This window comes from Dermochelys coriacea, chromosome 3, assembly GCF_009764565.3.
Source record: "Dermochelys coriacea isolate rDerCor1 chromosome 3, rDerCor1.pri.v4, whole genome shotgun sequence".
NCBI lineage: Eukaryota > Metazoa > Chordata > Testudines > Dermochelyidae > Dermochelys > Dermochelys coriacea.
The window spans coordinates 193,119,405-193,138,577 of record NC_050070.1 but is presented as its reverse complement, the minus strand read 5'-3'; the positions used below and the strand labels follow the sequence as shown (position 1 = coordinate 193,138,577).

At 40.4% G+C, this 19,173-nt stretch overlaps 2 protein-coding genes across 6 annotated transcripts in view; one reads left to right on the top strand and one right to left on the bottom strand.

Moving 5' to 3' along the window:
* Positions 1-6: 6 nt before the first annotated feature.
* On the top strand, positions 7-16,557 carry PNO1 (partner of NOB1 homolog). 2 transcript variants are annotated; one of them, XR_006280343.1, is made up of 9 exons: positions 7-240; positions 1,947-2,096; positions 5,269-5,352; positions 6,172-6,232; positions 7,912-8,029; positions 9,289-9,359; positions 10,124-10,305; positions 12,383-15,444; positions 15,479-16,557. XR_006280343.1 is itself a non-coding variant. In XM_038396222.2 (7 exons), the coding sequence occupies exons 1-7, from the start codon at positions 13-15 to the stop codon at positions 10,189-10,191; spliced, it is 780 nt and encodes a 259-aa protein (XP_038252150.1). In that variant the 5' UTR covers positions 7-12; the 3' UTR covers positions 10,192-10,463. The 2 variants fall into 2 exon arrangements, 1 of the variants encoding a protein (XP_038252150.1); XM_038396222.2 differs by lacking the exons at positions 12,383-15,444; positions 15,479-16,557 and having other exon boundaries at positions 10,124-10,463.
* Positions 15,697-19,173, bottom strand: part of PPP3R1 (protein phosphatase 3 regulatory subunit B, alpha) — an 85,201-nt gene continuing 81,724 nt past the window's right edge. For all 4 annotated transcript variants that reach the window (XM_038396223.2, XM_043511998.1, XM_043511999.1 and 1 more), the window contains one exon: positions 15,697-17,894. In XM_038396223.2, the coding sequence (XP_038252151.1) occupies positions 17,847-17,894 (48 nt within the window). In that variant the 3' untranslated portion in view covers positions 15,697-17,846. The remainder of the gene's footprint in view (positions 17,895-19,173) is intronic.

Genomic DNA, 19,173 nt, shown 5'->3' with positions numbered 1-19,173 from the left:
GTGAAGCGTTGCATGGAGGGGCCAGCGGAGGAAGGGACCGGGAGGAGCGGCCCCGCCGAGGCCCCGGAGACCCAGAGCGCGACGGAGGCTGGGGGCTTCATCAGGGTCCCCAAGCGGAGCAAACGGAAGCGGCGGGCGGCCGAGCTGGATGGGGGCGGCGGCGGGAGCCGCATGGACACGGGGCAGCCCTGGCCCAGCAAGAGGCCTGACTTCCCGCCCATCTCCGGGGACGCGCTCAGGGTGAGCCGGGACCTGCCGGGCCTGGGCTCCGGGGGTGCCGAGGCCGGGACAGGCCCTGCCCGTGGGGCTTGAACTGGATAGAATCAGGCGCTGCCCGTTCCGCTGCCCCCGAGCCGTGCTCGCCGCGGTCCCGTTCGCCGTCAGCGAGCCGGGTGCTGCGGGTTACGGAGCTCCCCTGTGCCCCCTCCGTGCCCCGGCCTGTGGTGCGGAGCCCGAGGTCGCCGGCACGGAGGCTGAGCTCCTAGAGCGACACGCCGCTGTGTGCTCCCGCCGCGTGGCAGCGCAGCGCTCCGGGTGGTAGCAGGGTTGGGGCCCGGTTAAAACATGAGGGAAGTAGGTTTGAGCAGTGTCCTGTCGCCCTGGTCCTGTTGTTTTCCCGAGGTAAATAAGGGCACCCTGTGGGGGGGCGGGGGAGATGGTTGAGACCTTGTTAGATTTCACCTTCCTGCCGGCTGAAGCTGTCGTGTTAAAGGGGCGTTGTTAACTTGAAAGCCAGTCAGCTTTAAAAAAAAAAAAAAAAAAAGCCAAAAAGGGAGGGGAAAAACAAAAAAGTAGTGGGTACTAGATCTGGTCTTGAGTCCACCCGCAAACATCTGTGGTTTTGCGCTTATATAGCTTTGTAATGGTTTTTCTCCTTGCTCACAAACATGAGAGACGTTGACTAGACAGGGGAAACAATGAGACCAGTAAGTACTGTACTGTCCAATGCGCAAAAACTAAACAAACATTTTATCATTCAGTTAAAGTAATATTAGGAATGATAGGTAAACATTTTTAGATAGAAGTGTGACCATTCAGTGGACTGAAAAGGAGGACTTGTGGCACCTTAAAATAAACAAATTTATTTGAGCATAAGCTTTCGTGAGCTACAGCTCACTTCACCGGATGCATGCCCAACTGCTGTAGCTCATGAAAGCTTATGCTCAAATAAATTTGTTAGTGTCTACGGTGCCACAAATACTCCTTTTCTTTCTGTGGATACAGACTAACACAGCTACTATTCTGAAACTTTTCAGTGGACTGTGTCCCTTTAGCTATATAGTAGGTTTACTGTTTATAATAATCTCCACAGGCACACTTTTTCTCCAGTGAAGAAAAGGAGTACTTGTTGCACCTTAGAGACTAACAAACTTATTTGAGCGTAAGCTTTCGTGAGCTACAGCTCACTTCATCGGATGCATACCATTCGTGAGCTGTAGCTCGCGAAAGCTTACGCTCAAATAAATTTGTTAGTCTCTGAGGTGCCACAAGTCCTCCTTTTCTTTTTGCGAATACAGACTAACACGGCTGCTACTCTGAAACCTCTCCAGTGAAGGTGAGCTTGTTAATTTGGAGTTGAAGAACACCGTTGGGAAAACTAAGCAGGAATAGATGGGAAAACATTTGCAGCAAGAAGTTTCAGCTTTTTAAAAGTTGAAGTACTTGATAATAACTCTCCAGTTCCTTGGCACTGCCTGTTTCCAGTAAATATTAGTATTTAATTTCATCCATCATAAGTAAAATACTGGTATAAAACTTCTTTCACTGCTCTGGCAGTCTGTGCCTTCTAAATTTTGGAGTCCCTGATATTTTTCCCTAACACTTTTTTTTCTTTCATTGGTGTAGTGACTTCAAGGCAAAAGCATGATTTGATGATTGATAGGTTGTCTTTTGGCAAGAATGATCATGGTGGTTAGTGCTACTTGAACTTTTTTTTTTCTTTCTAGAGCGGAAAAGATGAAATGAGAAAAATTCCTGTACCAGCAAACAGATATACGCCTTTGAAAGAAAACTGGATGAAAATATTCTCACCTATTGTAGAACACTTGCATCTTCAAATCAGATTTAACTTAAAAACAAGAAATATAGAAATCAAGGTAAGGAGAAAGCTCTTTCCTGCCGTTTTCATGCAGCACCTCAGTTCAGCTGAGTCAGAAAACTTATCTTTTGCAATTGCCTGTATTTGTTCGGAGCACAAAAACGTGTTAATTATCTAGATCCCAGTTACTAGCTTTAGTAAACTAAAGTAGAGCCATGTAAAACATTTGCGATCAAACTAAAACTTAACGGTTGTGTCCTGAAGTACTTTACTCATAAAGCAATAAATAAAACTTAGAGAAAAATAACCACCTGGCAATACTGACCCAGAGGCTATTTATCTCTAATTTGACATCACATAAGGGAGGGAAAAAATCAGTTTTTGAACAGCTCCAAACACTAGATTTGATTGCAGAATGCAGTGCTTTGTAAATAGTTGAGACTGTATAACACTTACGTAAATGGTTTGAGTTTTATGATTATGAGATTTGGCAGCTCAAAAAGACTTTGATTCATCATAGTGGACAAGCAATCATAGCGCATCTGTTCCTTCTATCTAAAGGAGTACGCTCAAGTCACTTGGGATATAGAAAGTGATAGTTGCAGCCATAACTAACATTCTTATTGACTGCCTACGCAGCTTAACAACTTTTAACGGCATATCTAAAGCTTGTGTTAAGTCCCTGACATGTGGGTAACTATATTTATAGCATGTTGTAATACTTTTATTAAGCTGTGTTCTAGATTAATCTTTAAAAGCCACATTTTCAAATTTAAGGGTTGAAATGTGGAAGCTACTGGTAACTTCTTTCCCTTGTCAATAAATCTTTTTCTGAGTACTAGTCACTACAAGACTTACAGTACATAAGCCTGCACAAATGTTGTCTTTAAACAGTGTTCTGTTTTGACAGTTATGACTTGGTCATATGTCTTGTGTGTAATATACATAATATCGAATTTGGAAAATTAGAGATTTATAAATTGCTGTTTTTTGAGACTCTGGAATGGGTTTGAACAATTAGAGGAAGGTATTACTAGCTTTTTTGGTATCACCTCTTGAGGATAACAATATTGACATGTTATACAAAATGTACAGTCAGTTTTCCTTTTTTAATTTTTTTTTTTATTTTTTAAATTGTTCCCTTTGACAGTGGGAGACATCTAATAAAATCCAGCATGATCTCCTCTGTCAGCCCATAGCACATTCAGCTTCTCACTGAGACTTCGGGTTTGCTTTCCTCCTCCACCTGCTCCAGTATCCCCAACCCTATTTGTTTTATAATCTCAAACACCCCACCCCCTTTGTCTCCCCCCCCACATACTTCGGTTCTTTCCATGCTCAGTACAAGCATGATTTGGTCTCCCCAATCTTAAAATATAAATAGGAAAAAAGAAGCCCACCTTAATGCGTATCACCTTCAAATTATTGTCCAATCTCTCCCCCTATATTTCTGGACTTGCTCTCCCCTGTAGTCACTGTGTGGGGTTCTTTTCTTCCATTTTCAGCATAGACCCTCTCCAGTCATGCTTCTGCCCACTAAACTCTAATATAAAGTTTAAGACCTGGTGGGACCATCAGATTGTGTAGCCTGACCTTTATGTGACAAGCCATTAACACCTCCTTGCATACTCCCACTAACCCCAACAATCAAAGTTAGACCAAAATATTACAGCCCACAGAAGCCTTGACTACTATGTGCCACAGAGAGAGAATGATGCGTCTTAGTCCGTCCTAATGTCTGAGGCCCCTACAGTGGCAGGGAAATGATTAAGTGAGAGAGCCAGATAATCCTGGCAAGTGACCCACATCCACATGCTGCAGAGGAAGGTGAAAAAACCTGCAAGGCCGTTGCCAGTCTCACCTTGGAGAGAATTCCTTCATATGGTGAACCGTTAGGTCCTGATCAAGTGAGCAAGAACCATCCAGCTAATTACCTGAGAGAGAGAATGTTCAGGGCATGTCGGAGCACGGCCAACCCTATCCAGTGTCCCATCTCCAGCCATGACCATCCCTGATGCTTCAGAGGGAGGAGATTGGGGGGAAAAACAGCCCCGAGAATACAGAGCTCCCACTCTCACCAGAGTCTTTAATGATGCACTTCAAGCCATAAGCTTTGTCAAGGTTCTCCTCGTTCATCTTCCTCGACTAGTTGTCTGACTTTCTTGCTGTCTAATTTATTGCTCTTGAAATTTTGTTTGCTCTTAACTTTTGTGGTTATCCTCTTACATTACTCTGCCTCTAGTGTTTCATTTTGAGGGTCCTCCTCTTTTTCTCCTCTCCAAATTTTGGTGGTGGTCACACAAGGCTTCCTTGTTGGTCACCTATTTTTCGTTAGTCAAAGTCATGCAAGTATCTATCTGCTTTATGCTGCTGACTCACAAAACTGCCTTTCCTTGTCCTATCTATCTCCTTGTCCAGACCTGCATTTCTGCGTATCATTCTGACAGCTTATAAATTTGTAGATAAGACCCCAAGGAATCACTATGATCTAATGTGACCTCCTGGATAGCCCACTCAGCAACATTTGTATCAAGTTCATAATGTCTGTTTGATCTAGGGCATATTTTTAGAAAGATTTCCAGTTTGATCTAAGGACTTCAAAATATGGAAAATTCACCACATCCCTAGGTAAAATCTCAGTTGTCCAATCATTAACTTTAATCTCACTCTGCCCAAAATTGTGGGCTTCCCCTCACGCACAGCTGTTGGCAGGAATCCCAACACACACATCCCTGTGTTGGAAGGAGATGCTAGTGAGGATTCCATTCATACAAGTTCTCAATACTCTGGTATACGGGGCCTGCTGCTGGTGGCTGTCAAACTGTCTAGTGCCTCCCTGCTTCTCATTTTGCTGCTCTCTGTTTTAGGATGGCATGGGGTTTGTTCCAGGAAAAGGAAAACCTCAGTCCCGCCCCATTCTGGCGGAGTACTCTGTTGGGCATAAACTGACTTGGTGGGGAGAGAAGCTGCCTAGCACTGATTGAGTGGTCTGGGTAGCCACACACATTCTCATGGTGGAGGACCAGTATTAATTGAAGGTGCAGTGTTAATTCAGCAGAACTCTAGGGTCTCTGGACCCAAGCAGTAGATCAGACAGGTGGGGTTTGGCTTGGGGAACTGGTGTATTTCAGCCTGGTGAGTAGACTTAGTTCTTGGACTAGTAGATGTTAGTTGAGTTTCTCAAGTCCTGACCTCTTTCTCACATGCAACTTAATTTGTTTATCATGTAGACTTGTAAAGAGACAAAAGACGTAAGTGCTCTAACGAAAGCAGCTGACTTTGTGAAAGCATTTATTCTTGGATTTCAAGTTGAGGTGAGTCTTCAGCAGCCAGGTGGTCCTAGTCACCTAGTCTAAATTGTGGTATAAGTAGGGATAATAGAAACCTGCTGGCTTAAAATCCTTGGCTTCTGTGCAGGCTTGCCATGGGGATGCTAGTTATGGGGCATAGGTTTTCTCTAGTTTCCCAACTCAGTGGAACAGTAAGCTTGCCTTTGTAAAGTTGGAGGGGTGTGTGTTATGTAAACACATATGTTTGTTATGTTATTTCAAAAGCACTCCGAAGGGATACGTTGAGTCTCTGATATATATTTTATTTTTTTTTTTTTTGCATAGATGTTTGTTTGAATTCGCTATTTTGCTTGTATCCATCATGTACTTCTAGTAAGGTTAACTTTTTGAAGAAGCATCAGACCATTTGATGCATTTTAAACTAAGCTTTAGAGGTTTGTTTTTTGTTTTTTTTTTTTTTAACAAAACTTGGTATGCTGGTGCTTAAAGTAAGTCATGAGTTGATTCAGGGTTGTAGACCAGCTTCATCATTTTAATTTTTCTGGTTATACACCATCCTTGATCTGCACGTGCACATTCCAGTGGGAGGTTGGTGTTTTGGATGTAGAGAGCGTGATCGGGAATTTAAAACTCCTGTAGGGTTCCTTATATAGGAACATAAGCTGCACCCAACTAATTCTTCAGTAGATTAGCTTGATGCTGTTTGAGACATTACATGAGGTCATTCTGTGAATCTGTTCTACTATTTAGGTCTTTCCAAAAAAAAAAAGTTTGATGTAGATCCTTAAACATGTTTTGCTATCTGTATTCTGCAGCGTTATAACAATCTTTTTAATGTTTTAGGATGCTCTTGCTCTCGTCAGGTTAGATGACCTTTTTCTAGAATCTTTTGAAGTTACAGATGGTAAGTGTCTTCTGTTGCAAAACTTTCAATAGTGCATCAGGTGTCATTGTCTTCTCTGCCCAAAAGAAAATTGCCTTTGAATATTCAGTAGAACTTGAGATCCATTATGAGTTGTTTTGTAGCTTAGTGTATATAAGCAAACAACATAAATCACAGATACTGTACAGTAGTATATAACTGAATTTATCAAATATTTGATATGCTACGATAGTGTATTTTGCAAAAGCAGCAGTCTTAGTAATGAGACCTCACTATAGCACTCCCTGTTACATCTTAGCTGAAAAGTAGGGTGATTCTAATTTGACATGAGGATTATTGGGCTCATGTAGTGTTTGAGCAGTGGCACTGTGCCTGTTGCTGTACAAAATAAGACAGACCTTGTCCCAAGGAGTTTAGAGCCTAAATAGGAACGTGAGAATCAGCAGACCTGTGCTGCGTGGGTTAATAGACATCTGCTATGGAGATATTTAGCAAAAATAAGCAGCATCGCAAAACTGATTCTGAATTCGGGCAAGTGTGACACCTTTCACTTGAATTTAGAACCAGTAAAATCATTTGGAGGAAATAAAATCATTTGGAGGAAATATTGCTTCCTGTACTAAGTAGTCAGCCAGTGTAGTTCATTGCTTTGGGAGGTCAGTCTTTTTTTTTTTTTTTTTTTTTTTTTTAAGAAGCGGGGGGCAGAAAAAAGGGTTGAATAACATGATTGGTAACACTCTGCACAATCTTGAAAAAGCATGTAATTCTCCTCGGGGATATACATTTCTTTCCTGACCCACAGAGTGAGCACTTTTACTCCTATATAGAGCAGTACAAAATTGGCTAGATGCATGGTGGTAGCACAACTGCCTTTCTCCTGAAACATCAACAGTTTTGTTTAGGGTTAGAAGCAGTATATCAGACTTGTCAGGTTAGTTCTCATCTGGTTTATGAAAGCCTGTATTCCTAATCTCTGCTGCTTAATTCTGACAAATAATTAATGATGTAGCTATCCTTTTCCTTGCCAAAAGAAGAGTTGAGGAAGTGCATAGTGAATTTGAAAAGTGACATTCTGGGTGTGTGTTAGGGAATGCCACAGCTCTGGGTTTTATACTGAGGGCTGGTAATGGTGTTTTGGCCCATCTGCCCCACACCTGACTCCACTCATCAAATGCTGAGTGGAGCAGCAAACAAATAAATCCTACCACTTACACACACACCATAGTGTTTTGTATTTCTCCCCTGGGGAGAAGATGAGAACACGAACCACAACTGACAGATGTTAGTTACATTGCAGAATGCACTCATGGAAGGTGCTCAGATACAAAGGAATAATTGTAGTATAGGAATTTAGATGTTTCTAATTTCAATTCTGTTCTACATGAGCATGTTAATAGTTTTGATCCTCTCCCAACTCACTCTGGAATTGGTCCCTGTTCCCCAGCCAGTTGAGGAGTGATTCCTGTTAGTCCTACACAGAGATCACTTTATTACTCCTCTCTGACACACTGCTACATCTGGGGTAGCTGCTGTCCCACTGTAGTGAATAAAATAATCCCTGTATAGTGCTTCCCTATCACCATAGAGGTATTTTGAAACTCATTCCTGTTTGTAAAGTGATTTGAAAGACCCTAAAAGCTGCTATAGAAATACATATTTCTATTGACTAATTAAATGCAGTTTTTTCCCTTCTGCTTTAGTCAAGCCATTGAAAGGAGATCACCTTTCTAGAGCAATAGGAAGAATAGCAGGAAAAGGTGGAAAAACCAAATTCACTATAGAAAATGTAACCAGGACACGAATAGTTCTTGCTGACTCGTAAGTAGACTCTCCTTCTCACATTTAATTTCTAGGCAATGTGCGGTTCCTAAAACTTGTATTTGATCCTTCATTGATTCTTCCCTTCTGTGCAGTAATCCAGAATGTCATGTTGAGCATGTAAATGTAGGGACAGTTCTACATGATGGGGATCATCCAAGATTCTTGCTCTCCAAACCAATGAATACTAACATCTTCTAAGTGCTTGAATTCTTGGCCTACATGGTAATGAAAGGTGAATGCTCCTTAGGGGCCAATAGTAGGATCGGCATCTGAGGCAACATCACTGGAGGTTGGAAGGTGAAAGGGTAGGAGATATGTTTTGATGGTAGCTGAATGGTGTCCCCCAGAATTATAGGCTTCCTAAATGGCAAGAAGCTCAAACAGTATCAGTGAAGAGGTATGATATTTGAAAGAATGTACAGATGACAGGTAGCCATGTTTTGGTTATAAAGATGAAAGGTGCTCAAAATATGAAAATACATGTTTAAAATAAAGCAAAAATTAGCCTCCCTCTATGACTGAATTTGAGCTATCCAGTGTAATGATCTGGTGAAGGGAAGGTGATGGGGACTTGTTCTAATGCTTCCATGTTTGAGGAGACTTTAAAGGATAAGCTTCTAGAGGGAGCGCAGTTCAGCCTCTTCTCTCTTTTGTAGATGCAAGTTGACCCACTAAATAAAATGCAGGGGAAGGTCTGAGTATTAAGGTGCAGCTTCATGTGATAGCTGAAAGTGCATATATATAGTTTGCATCTACAAATGTGAGCATGCACAAGTTGCATTGGAAAGGGTAGAGGATAGCAATGAGTTATTCATTGTTTGGGATGCTTACTCTCTTTAAATGGGAAGTGGGATCTTGGACTTCCAGATCAGTTTGTCCTCTGGTCACTGCTATTAAATTTGGTTACAACTGCTCTCATCACAGAACAACTCAAAACCTTTACCTCTCCAATCTTGGCACCATCACGTGAGCTAATCGTAACATCTTTGGAAATAAATTATGTATCAGAAAAGACTATGGGACAGAGATTCCACCCATTGTTGGTAGCATGAAGTGAAAGGAAAACACCAGCTCAATCATACTTGTTACAAGTGTTGTAATTAATAATGCAAGACTAGAATTCACTTGTACTTCGCTACCAAAGATCTAGTGCGTTAATTCTTGATACTCAAATTCACTTGAATTCTGTAACGTTAACTACATGCTTAAAGGGATAAACCTTTCCCAAATAACACTGTTTTGGTTGCTTGTTACAGGAAAATTCATATTTTAGGATCTTTTCAGAATATTAAGATGGCACGAACAGCAATTTGCAATCTCATTTTAGGTAAGCCCTGTTAAGTAACTTCAGTCCCTTGTGCAAAAACATTGATTTGTTGTAAGATCTGTATTTAAGGGGAAACTGCGATCATTGCTGCTTTAAGTAGGGCTTAATTTTTTTTTTTTTTGCCAAAGGATTATTCTAAATCTGAACTCATAGATTTACTCACCTCATTCTTGACTGCTGCTGTTGGGGAAAGATCTTCTGCTCCTAGATACTCCCAATTGTTGCAGAGTAAAGATAGAAGTATTGCTCCCTGAGTGTGTACCTCCCAACTTCGTGCTTTAAGCAGAGCAGGGAATGGAGTGTTGAATGTCCACGGACGGCTGCACTCACTAGTGACATTTCCTGTTTCTGGCTTCTGTTGTTTAGAACTAGCTAAAACAGATGAGTTTAAATTCTTACAATACTGGGTTACTAAATGAAAAGTTAGCACAAGCTTAGTGTCCAATATGTAATTTGCCAATCCTCTCCAGCTAGGAATGACTTCTACAGAAGAATCACTTGTAAACAACAAATCTATATTTCTTGCAATTAATTGCAAAGCTTTACCAAAGCATAGCGGCTATCTTCTCCTTTATATTGGAATCCTTAATAATCTGTTGACAAGCTGATGATTTCTTTTGGAGCCTCTTGTCAGTCAGGGCAAATTATCTTGGCAGTAATGCAGACACCTTGAGGTTTCAAAAGCAGCCTTAATCTTACAGCAGAGTTTGTACTAATGGTTATCTGTCAATAGCATTTTATAATAATGTGTGTCTTCTCTGCAGGAAGCCCTCCATCAAAAGTCTATGGCAATATTAGAGCTGTGGCAAGCAGAGCAGCTGAAAGATTCTAAGACCCAGGACTCTAATTTGGGACTCTGTATCCAATATACAGATACTGTGGCTGGAGATCTTAATACACAGCTAATGTGTATAGAAATAACACAAGTTCTGCATGAAGCTTACAGGTGCTCAGCCTCCTTCAACTTGATTGGGAAGCTTAGAAGAAAATAGGGCTGCTTTTGCAGTCTGTTTTCATTCAGGCATAATGTCTGATTTTTTGACACAATATTTAAGTAATTTAACAAAACCCTTGTATGTTCATTAAATAATGCTTTATCACTAATCAAAAGTATGGTTAATTTGATTGATTGTATCTTTCACTTAAAGCAAGCATACTGATGAACAGGACCATTGGTTTCTGAAGAAAGTGACTGGTTAGGAAGCATCGTAAACTCATGCATTCAGATTTCTTAAATTGTGTAAACTTAGTTCTTTGACTAGTGGTAACAGTCTGATTCATTTGATTGTATGTCACCTTTGGTGATTTATTTATAAAATTCCTAGAGGAGGGGGAAGCAAGGTCTGTACATATCTGAGCTACAGACCAAAATCTTGTCATAATACTTAGTATAGTATACATCAGGAATCTAAAATTCTCAAATCACCACGAGGGCCACATGAGGACTAGTACATTGGCCCAAGGGCTGCATCACTGACACTCCACCCCTTCCATGGGGCCCTGCCTCTTCCCACCCCCCATTCCAACCCCTTCCCCAAAGTCCCCACCCAACTCTGCCCCCTCTCTGCCCCTATTTCAACCCTTTCCCTAAATCCCTGCCCTGACTCTTCTCCACCTCCTCCCCTGAGCATGCAGCTCAGTGCTTTCCAGGAAGGAGGAGCAGGAAGTGCCTGGAGGTAGGCAGAGGAACAGGGATGTGGCATGCTGGGGGTGGGGTGGCAGGTGAGGGGAGCTTGGTGGCTGCAGGAAATAACTGGGGGAGGGGGGAGGAAGGGAAGCTTGGTGGCCTGCAGAAAATGTGGCCTATGTGTTTGAGACCCCTGGAATCCATGATCACAGAACATAAGATACTGTACAGAAATGGCAATAGCTCAAGTGTTTAGTGTCCCTAGTTATGTTCTGGAACAGGAAAAGTACAGTTCTCTACAGACACACCCCTTGCTGGATAGTATCATCCACCTTGAGTCTGGTGGTTAGGCTTTCTTTGACTTAAGTCTTTACTGCAGATGATGATGGGCAGGGCCATTTTCTTTCTTGTGATGAAGATGCACTCTCAGGTTGAGGTGTCAAGTACTTGAACAAATTGATGCATTAAAAAGCAGTCACCAGGCCCACATGGTATACATCTGAGATTTCTGAAGGATCTTGGGTATGAAATGGCTGAGTTCATAAATCTTAGACTTACTTTCCAAGCTTCTGGAATAATAGCTATGTTGTGCCTGTACTTAAAAAAAGCTCTGGCAATATGTGGGAAATCTTAGACTAGTAAGTCTTCCATATGTACTGAGCACTGTTTTACTTGTAATTATCATTTCAACCAAATTTGTCATCTGGAAAATCATATGATTAACCAACATGATATGTATAAAGGAAAATAGCTTTTGATAAGGTTCCTCCGAGGCTACTGACAATGTTTCTCATAAGGTGAAAGACAAAATAGTGCCATGTATCCAAAAACTGTTTAGGCGATAAGTGACTAATCTGTTTTTACAACAGCTGCAAGGCCCATGGTTTTCTATGTACTTATGTTGACTGTATAAATTGTTTGGAAACTTAAGTAGTGAAGAAGCAAAGTTTAGATATTTAAATTAGTCAGGACCAAAACAACTTGAGCCATTTGACCAAGCTAGCTGAAAATGTAATGATAGATGAAGTTCAGTGTCAGTAAATGCAAAGTAATATACATTGCAGGGAAAACAAACTACTCATGAACCTTCCAGAATGCTAAACTATCAATGCAGGAAAGTGACTCAGGTGATGTAGACATCTTAATGAAAACACCAGTGTGCAGTTGCAGTCAAAGAAAAGGTGATTTAAGGAAGAGGATGGAAAATACACCTGTACAATACTGGAGACCTCCCCTGAAAGAGGAATATGGCAGAATTGGGGTGTGCTTAGGGAAGAATTAAAATAAAGGGCACAAACTCATGATTGAAAAGAATGAGATTGTTTACTTAAATTTGCCCCCCTTGGGTGAGTGCATGACATCGCACCTTCAATTACATCACTTTTTTTCCCCACAGAACTCCTTCCTCAATGCAAATGATGGATGAGTCTGATTGAGCAGCTATTCAATAACTTGTTTCCTCACCATTTGCTGTAGGAGCCCCAGCCTTATTTACTGCATCCTATTCAATCCTGGCTCCAAAGACAATTTTGTCATCAGCTTTTTGCTATAGTATTGAGTGCTTCACAAACTTATTTTCACAACTCCCCTGTGAGGTGAAGGGGCTCTATACCCATAATACAGATCAAGGATTAAGGCAGAGAGATAGTAGACCCTTCTGATAAAGTTTAGGAGCTTGGTTTAAGATGTGGGGGGAAATTCCTGCTACTACAATGGAGGCAGTGGGGTAAAATGGGGTACAGTTGGGCCCAGCAATCTCCTTGGACTCACAACAGTGCAGGAAAGCTCTTCCTCATGGGGACCACCAGGACATATGTGGTAGTAAGCTTAATTATTGAATTTCCTAACTTGAGTGCTTGGCTTTAACTTGTTTAATACAATTTTAATTTTTTTTAAAGGCAGTATATTAAGTCCTACACCAGGCCATCAACAGGGTCAGAATCTTTAGATAGATCACCCACTCCTAGCTTTTCACCCCAGCCCACTCCTTTCCTTCCTCCTGGCTTGACTCTTATCCCTTCTGTATTTGCATAAGGTGGCTTCCTCTGCTACCCTATCTGGACACCAGTAGGGGCATCAGAGCATCAGATAGAGGGGTTCCTGTTCTCACTTACATTCCCTAGCTCAGGGGTGACAGAGGTTTTACGCGGGTTGCAAGTACATTTATGAAACAGAGCAACTGCTATAAAATACATCATTTAAATACCTTCTGCAGTTTTGGCTGCTGCTGGCAGCAGTGCTGCCTTCAGAGCTGGGTGCCTGGCCAGCAGCCTGCACTCTGCAGTCACTCAGCATACTGCCAGCATCACCACAGAAGTAAGAGTGGCAATGGGGTGCTAGTAAGTCTGTGAAGTGATATTTGTATGTTAATACCACTTTTCACTGCCTCCCAGCTAGCAAGCAATTCTGCTGTGAAAAGTGATAAGACAGTTTCTTCACATACCTCCTGGTATTAAACAGTAACTATTTAAAAATAACTTTTCTGCTAATAATTCAATCTTTAATTTAAAAGCTGTGAGAAAAGGTACATTAATTTAATAGGGTTAATTTAGCATTTAAAGTGTTAAATATAAAATAGTGGTTTAATTTAGATGGGGGGGTGTCAAAGGGTCACCCATACAAAAAGTTTGAGAACTACCCTTGTCCATAGCTGCCAAGGAAGTGGCTTCCCCACTGCAGCCTAGTGTAGTCAGCAGTTGGAGCAGGGGAATAGAGCATGCTGGATGCAGATAAGATTTTAGCTGCTTCACTCTATGTGAAAACAGATTTTTCAGAGGCTTATAACATAGTCAAATTTCAGTTCCATTCTCAGTATGGGGGTACAAGGGCTTCTCAAAGAAATTCTAAAACCATTTTAAATATGGGAAAAATGTATTTTTCCCCTAACTTTGTTCTCAAAACCAGCAGAACCATTTTGCATGAAACCTTCCAAAATGATTCCACTGCAATTTGCCAAACTTCAGGTGTTTGGGCTGAAAAGATATAAACTCAAGCTAAGGTCTTATATGGGGAAAATGTCAGGCAACCTTCAAATGTAGTGCTACCAGTAACAATGAACCAGCCAAATTTCTCCTCTTTAAGCATACTAAATACTTTCCCAAAGCAAACAGGTCACTTGTTATGAAGGAGATTTCTATTAAATGGAGCATCCTAAAGACACCACTTCCATGTTCAAGTTTACACATTTTAAAATGGAATTTCAGGCCTATACCATCCTTCTGAATGCACAGACAGCACGAGATATGTACCTGCCTGAATCTTGTATGTGTGTGTTGTACTACTGAATCAGCTCACTTTAACTAGAGCAGTGAACCTATCTACTGTACAAGGTCCTAGTTCAATAAATGCTGCTTGACGTGGTACAGAGTGTATGCAGAGTTGCTGGTGCTCAGCACATCATCAATACAGCTGCAGAATTTCCTCTCAAAAATTTCAACTAGAGGGGCAGTTTTCAATCATGTGAAGTCCTCTGCTGGGGGGTGTTAATACGGCTGCATGTTTAGAGAAATGAACCGCTGTAACTTGTTGAATAGTTTAGTAGCATATGTGTGTGCACCTCTGTAAAGGCAGATTCTTGCACTTCAGGCACCTGCTCCATTTATCACATGCCCAAAACACTACCAAACTTGTACTAAGGGTTCCCCCGTCTCTACTAATAGTTAGAATATCTAGGTGAGTTGTGATTTAAAGTTAGTCGGAAGATTGGCTTGTGTAGTCAAACTTCATCCCAATCCTGTCTGTCCTGCAACTTTGTCTTGTATACGCATTAGTACCTATACTGCTTTTTTGGGAAGGGCTCAGACATCTTTGCCCCAAACCAATGAGGGCTAGTTAAATGGGAAGAAAGCATTATGATGGACTAATTTAGTCCTGCCATTTTACACACCAACTTTGAGAGTAGTAGAAAGAATAGCTACGTTGCACAGGAGTTTTCCTGAGGTAAGTGTGCACTGAATGGAAGCTACTGTAAAGCTAGCATTGGGTGCTACACTGAAGGACAAAAACGCTCCTCCTCCCCCCACACTAGGCTAGCCCCCCAAAAGAAGCTTCTTCTGAAGTGGGACATCAAAAGCAGTGAAATAAACAGGCTTTAGTTGAAATAAAAGGGCTTCCAGACTAGAGTGTTTTTCAGTACTTAGAAACCAGACAATTGTGTTTTCCCTTTGCTTTCTTCAGAGAATAGTGCACCTGCCTCCAAGGACAAAGACATTCCAAAATGCCTATCATCCTTGCATTTAGTTAAGAGCTTCCTTTTACCACCAAAAAACGTTTGAGCTAGTTGAGCTGTCTCCATGACAGTAGGTGGGTCCTCTGAGGCAGAGTTCTGTGTGGCTTGAAAGCTTCTCTCCACAACAGAAGTTGGTCCAATAAAAGATATTACCTCACCCACCTTGTCTCTCCAGTGCCTCTGAATTGGCAGAAGAGCATATAGGAGAAAAATAACCTTTATAAAATCATGTGCCCCAGTAAAAAAAAAAAAAAAAAAAAGCAGGTGGCTCTGAAACACTGCAAATGGAAGACTGGCAATGTTCCCACTAACAGCTTGCATCTTCTAACACACAAAACTTTCAATAGGAATTTTATAGTGCTAACAACCAATTTCTTTAAACTAACAGCAACTATGGAATTAGTTCTGCAACATTCATTTTTAAAAGTGTAAAGTAAAGCTGCTTGACCTGAAGCTCAACAAGAACATTTAGTACACTATGGCAAGGTTCAAATATTTTATTTTTTTATTCATATAGTATGAAGGTTCTATAGTTCCCACAACATATGATGTAGCATGCAGAGGAAAAACTAAACATTCAACATAAACCATTTTCCCCACACAAACTAAAAAAAACCCTTATTCTCCCCTGATAAGGAAACAACAATAGCACTATTTTCTATAACGCCAGCCAAGATATGCACAAGCAAGCAAGAGAAATAGAAAGCATTTGCTAAAATGTTTGTAACAAATACTTATGTACAAAAAATTCACAAAAGACTAGTTCCCCCTTGAAGCAGAGCACATGGCAGTTGACAATGGAACAGATACAACCACTGGCTGGGATTATAAGCCACATACTGATCCAGAGGAAGAAAGTTACATGTAGTGGAGATTTTCAGTTTGAACATTAACATTTACCAAACTTTGGCAACATTATCTTTTTAAATTATGCAAATTATGTAAACAAGAGGAACATTTCAATTCGATCTACATGCAAAACTTCATGTCATGCAAGGACACCAAGCACCTGGATTTCTCTCTCTCACAGACAGAGCCCATGATGTGCAGCACTCAGTTGAAGGAACAGCTATGGCAGACAGGTGCTCCATTTAAGTAGGTTCATACAACCTGTCCTTTCCACGGTTGATTATAAAACATTGTTTAATAGAAAAACTGCTATACAGCAAAGATGTACTATCATAAAAATCTAGTAAATGTGTTTTTCTTCCAGCCAATAGTACCATTGCAGAAAAGGGAAGGGATGATATAAAGTTGTAAAACATGGCTCGCTACTTTTATATCACACAAATATATCAAGTTACCATCCATTAGAAATCATGATATGGACAAATCTGCGGGGGGGGGGGGGGGGGGGAGAATTCTCCAATTGAAGGACTGGAGAAGAGGAAGAGATATAAATTTAGATAATGTGAACTTTTCCTCCTTCTCTATGGCATAGGTTAACAAGATTCCCCCCGTATGAATCTTATATACATATATATCTCTATAGATATAGAGAGAGATATATAAAATATTACCAGTTTTTTATGCTACCTGTAGTACTCTTTTAAATGCAGAGGGGAAACTGTTATGGTTGAAACAAATTTAGTGGCAAGAAACATTTTATAATCTCACTAAGCAATGTATAAAATGAGTAAATGGGAATCCTGCAAAATTATATCCATCCTAAATTTCATTAAGCTAAGTGCAAGAGAAATCATGAATGCATCAAACATCTTCAGCTGTTGTATCTGAAATGAATCTCACAGCTGATTTATACATCCTTAGGGCTATTTAATAGATGCAACTGCTCCCAGTTAGTAGGTGACAGAATGAAGTGACCATATAAAGCATGCTGCAGTTACTATATGCATACAAGGACTAGTTCTTGGCATTAGTATTAAACTGTATTTTCTCAGACTATTAAGCAGAGCTGTACTACAAGTTATTTAGCAAAGAGAGAGACAGTCCCTGGTAATATATTAACAGGTATAAATAAACTTAGTCTCCTGTGTAACAAAAATGTAATTAAGGTTAATTAACAGGAAGCAATGCTTTGTCAGCCAGTCAATATATAGAAACATCTGAACAGACACAGAAAAAGGAAAACAGTTGACCTAACACCCTGTTAAATTTTTACATTCTTCTATTATATATATATAAAACTGTGTGAAATAAAAGTAAGGATGTATATCCATATATTGAACTGTTAATGTTCTGCTTGGCACTTTGTACTCTAGTTTTGTTTCTGAATCAAGTATATTAAATTAAAGCCCATCTAACTACTACATATAGAAAGCTACATATATATCTATATATAAATAGACACACATATATATATAGATAGATATTTCCTTGTTATAAAAGATGAAGAAAAATAAATTAAAAAGCCAACCCCTTCCCTTTCTCCACCACACTGATATGCTCTTTCCATCTTGCTGTCCTTCAGACTTTAAAGTGCTACACTGAGTTATTGAGAGAATAAAGTTCAATAACACTTAGTTGGCTTCATGAGGCTCATGTTGGAAAATGTGGCTTCACAGAGAAAAATACTTCCATTTAAATACACAGAGAGCGTTGCTGGACGTCTTGAGCAGATCTTCAGAGATGGAGAAGAAAGCAAAAGTGTTGGGTGGTGCCCTAAAAAGAGTCACACATCTACCACCATCTTTTTGTGGATATCTAGGCCCCCTACAACCTGAAATGGAATGAAAAACATTTAAAGTTAAGAGAACTGAGAATGAGTAAAATGACATTAAACAGCACATCACATAAACATACTTCTACTTGCATCCTCTTAGTAACTTGTTACCTCCAGTCAGTTGCTTTTTCTGCTGCGCGCCTCTTTTCTGGCTTTTCCACACCAGCTTACACTCCCATAGACTGAGTAGGCCAAATTCACAAGTAACATAAAATGGGATGCAAGTTATGGCAAGTAGGTTACATGTAACAGAATCTATGTTAGTGCAACTCACACAGTGAGGGAGCCAGAAGAGAGAATAAATCATACCAGCTTATTCTCTCTTAGATCCACTTATACTGACCTCTGCATTAAATTTGTCAGCTATGATTTTCATACACACAAGCCTCCTTGAATAGGAAAACTATCATGGCCTGAAAATTAAACCTGTGGAAGTCAACATGAGGAACCAGGAGCTTGGGGAAGCCCACCCCCATCCCTGGTAAAAGAAAGGGCATTCACAAAAAATATGGGGAGCATCCAAAAGTGTTTGGGAACTTCCAAAAACAGCAGGATACACATGTTCAGAAAACTAAGGGAAGATGCAAAAACAAGGAGGCAGGGAAGGAATGGGTGTGCAAAGGAAAAATGGGGAAAGGTGTGCAGCCGAAACAAGGGAAAGACATTCAAAGAAAAATGATTGTGGAGGTAAAGGATGCATCAAAATCAACAAAACGTGAGAGAAAAATCAATGAGGGGAAATCAAAGAATAACGGCATGAGGGGAGGCAGAGATGGAGAGAGGTGGGATGAAAGGAATGGGTGAGGTATGGAGCAGAACAAAACCAGAACAAACAAACATGGAAGAAACCCACACATTGGAAACTAAAGAAAGGAGAGAGAACGAACAAAAAGCAGAGGGAAACTAGACAGAAACACTGTCAAAGAAATGCTGAGGACAATGGCTATAAAACAGGAGAGTAGAGAACAAGAGAATAAAAGTGTGAAAAAGGTTAGGGGACAACAAAGACATCACCTATTTAAATATGTATTGGCAGTACTGCTGTAGTCATGCTTGAGAAGGGAATTCATTCTAAGCTCTTGTTTACTAATGTATATAAATTACCAGAAAATTTACTCCTTATTACATTTCTAATGCTGGTCTTAGTCCAGAATACAAAAATGTTATATTTTAAAGTTTGGTAAAATTCCATATGGCCCTTTCTTAATTAAAGGAGCATGAAAAATTGAGATTTTAATCCTTTAAGAAAGTTTCCAAGTGCTATAAGAGAAAAGGA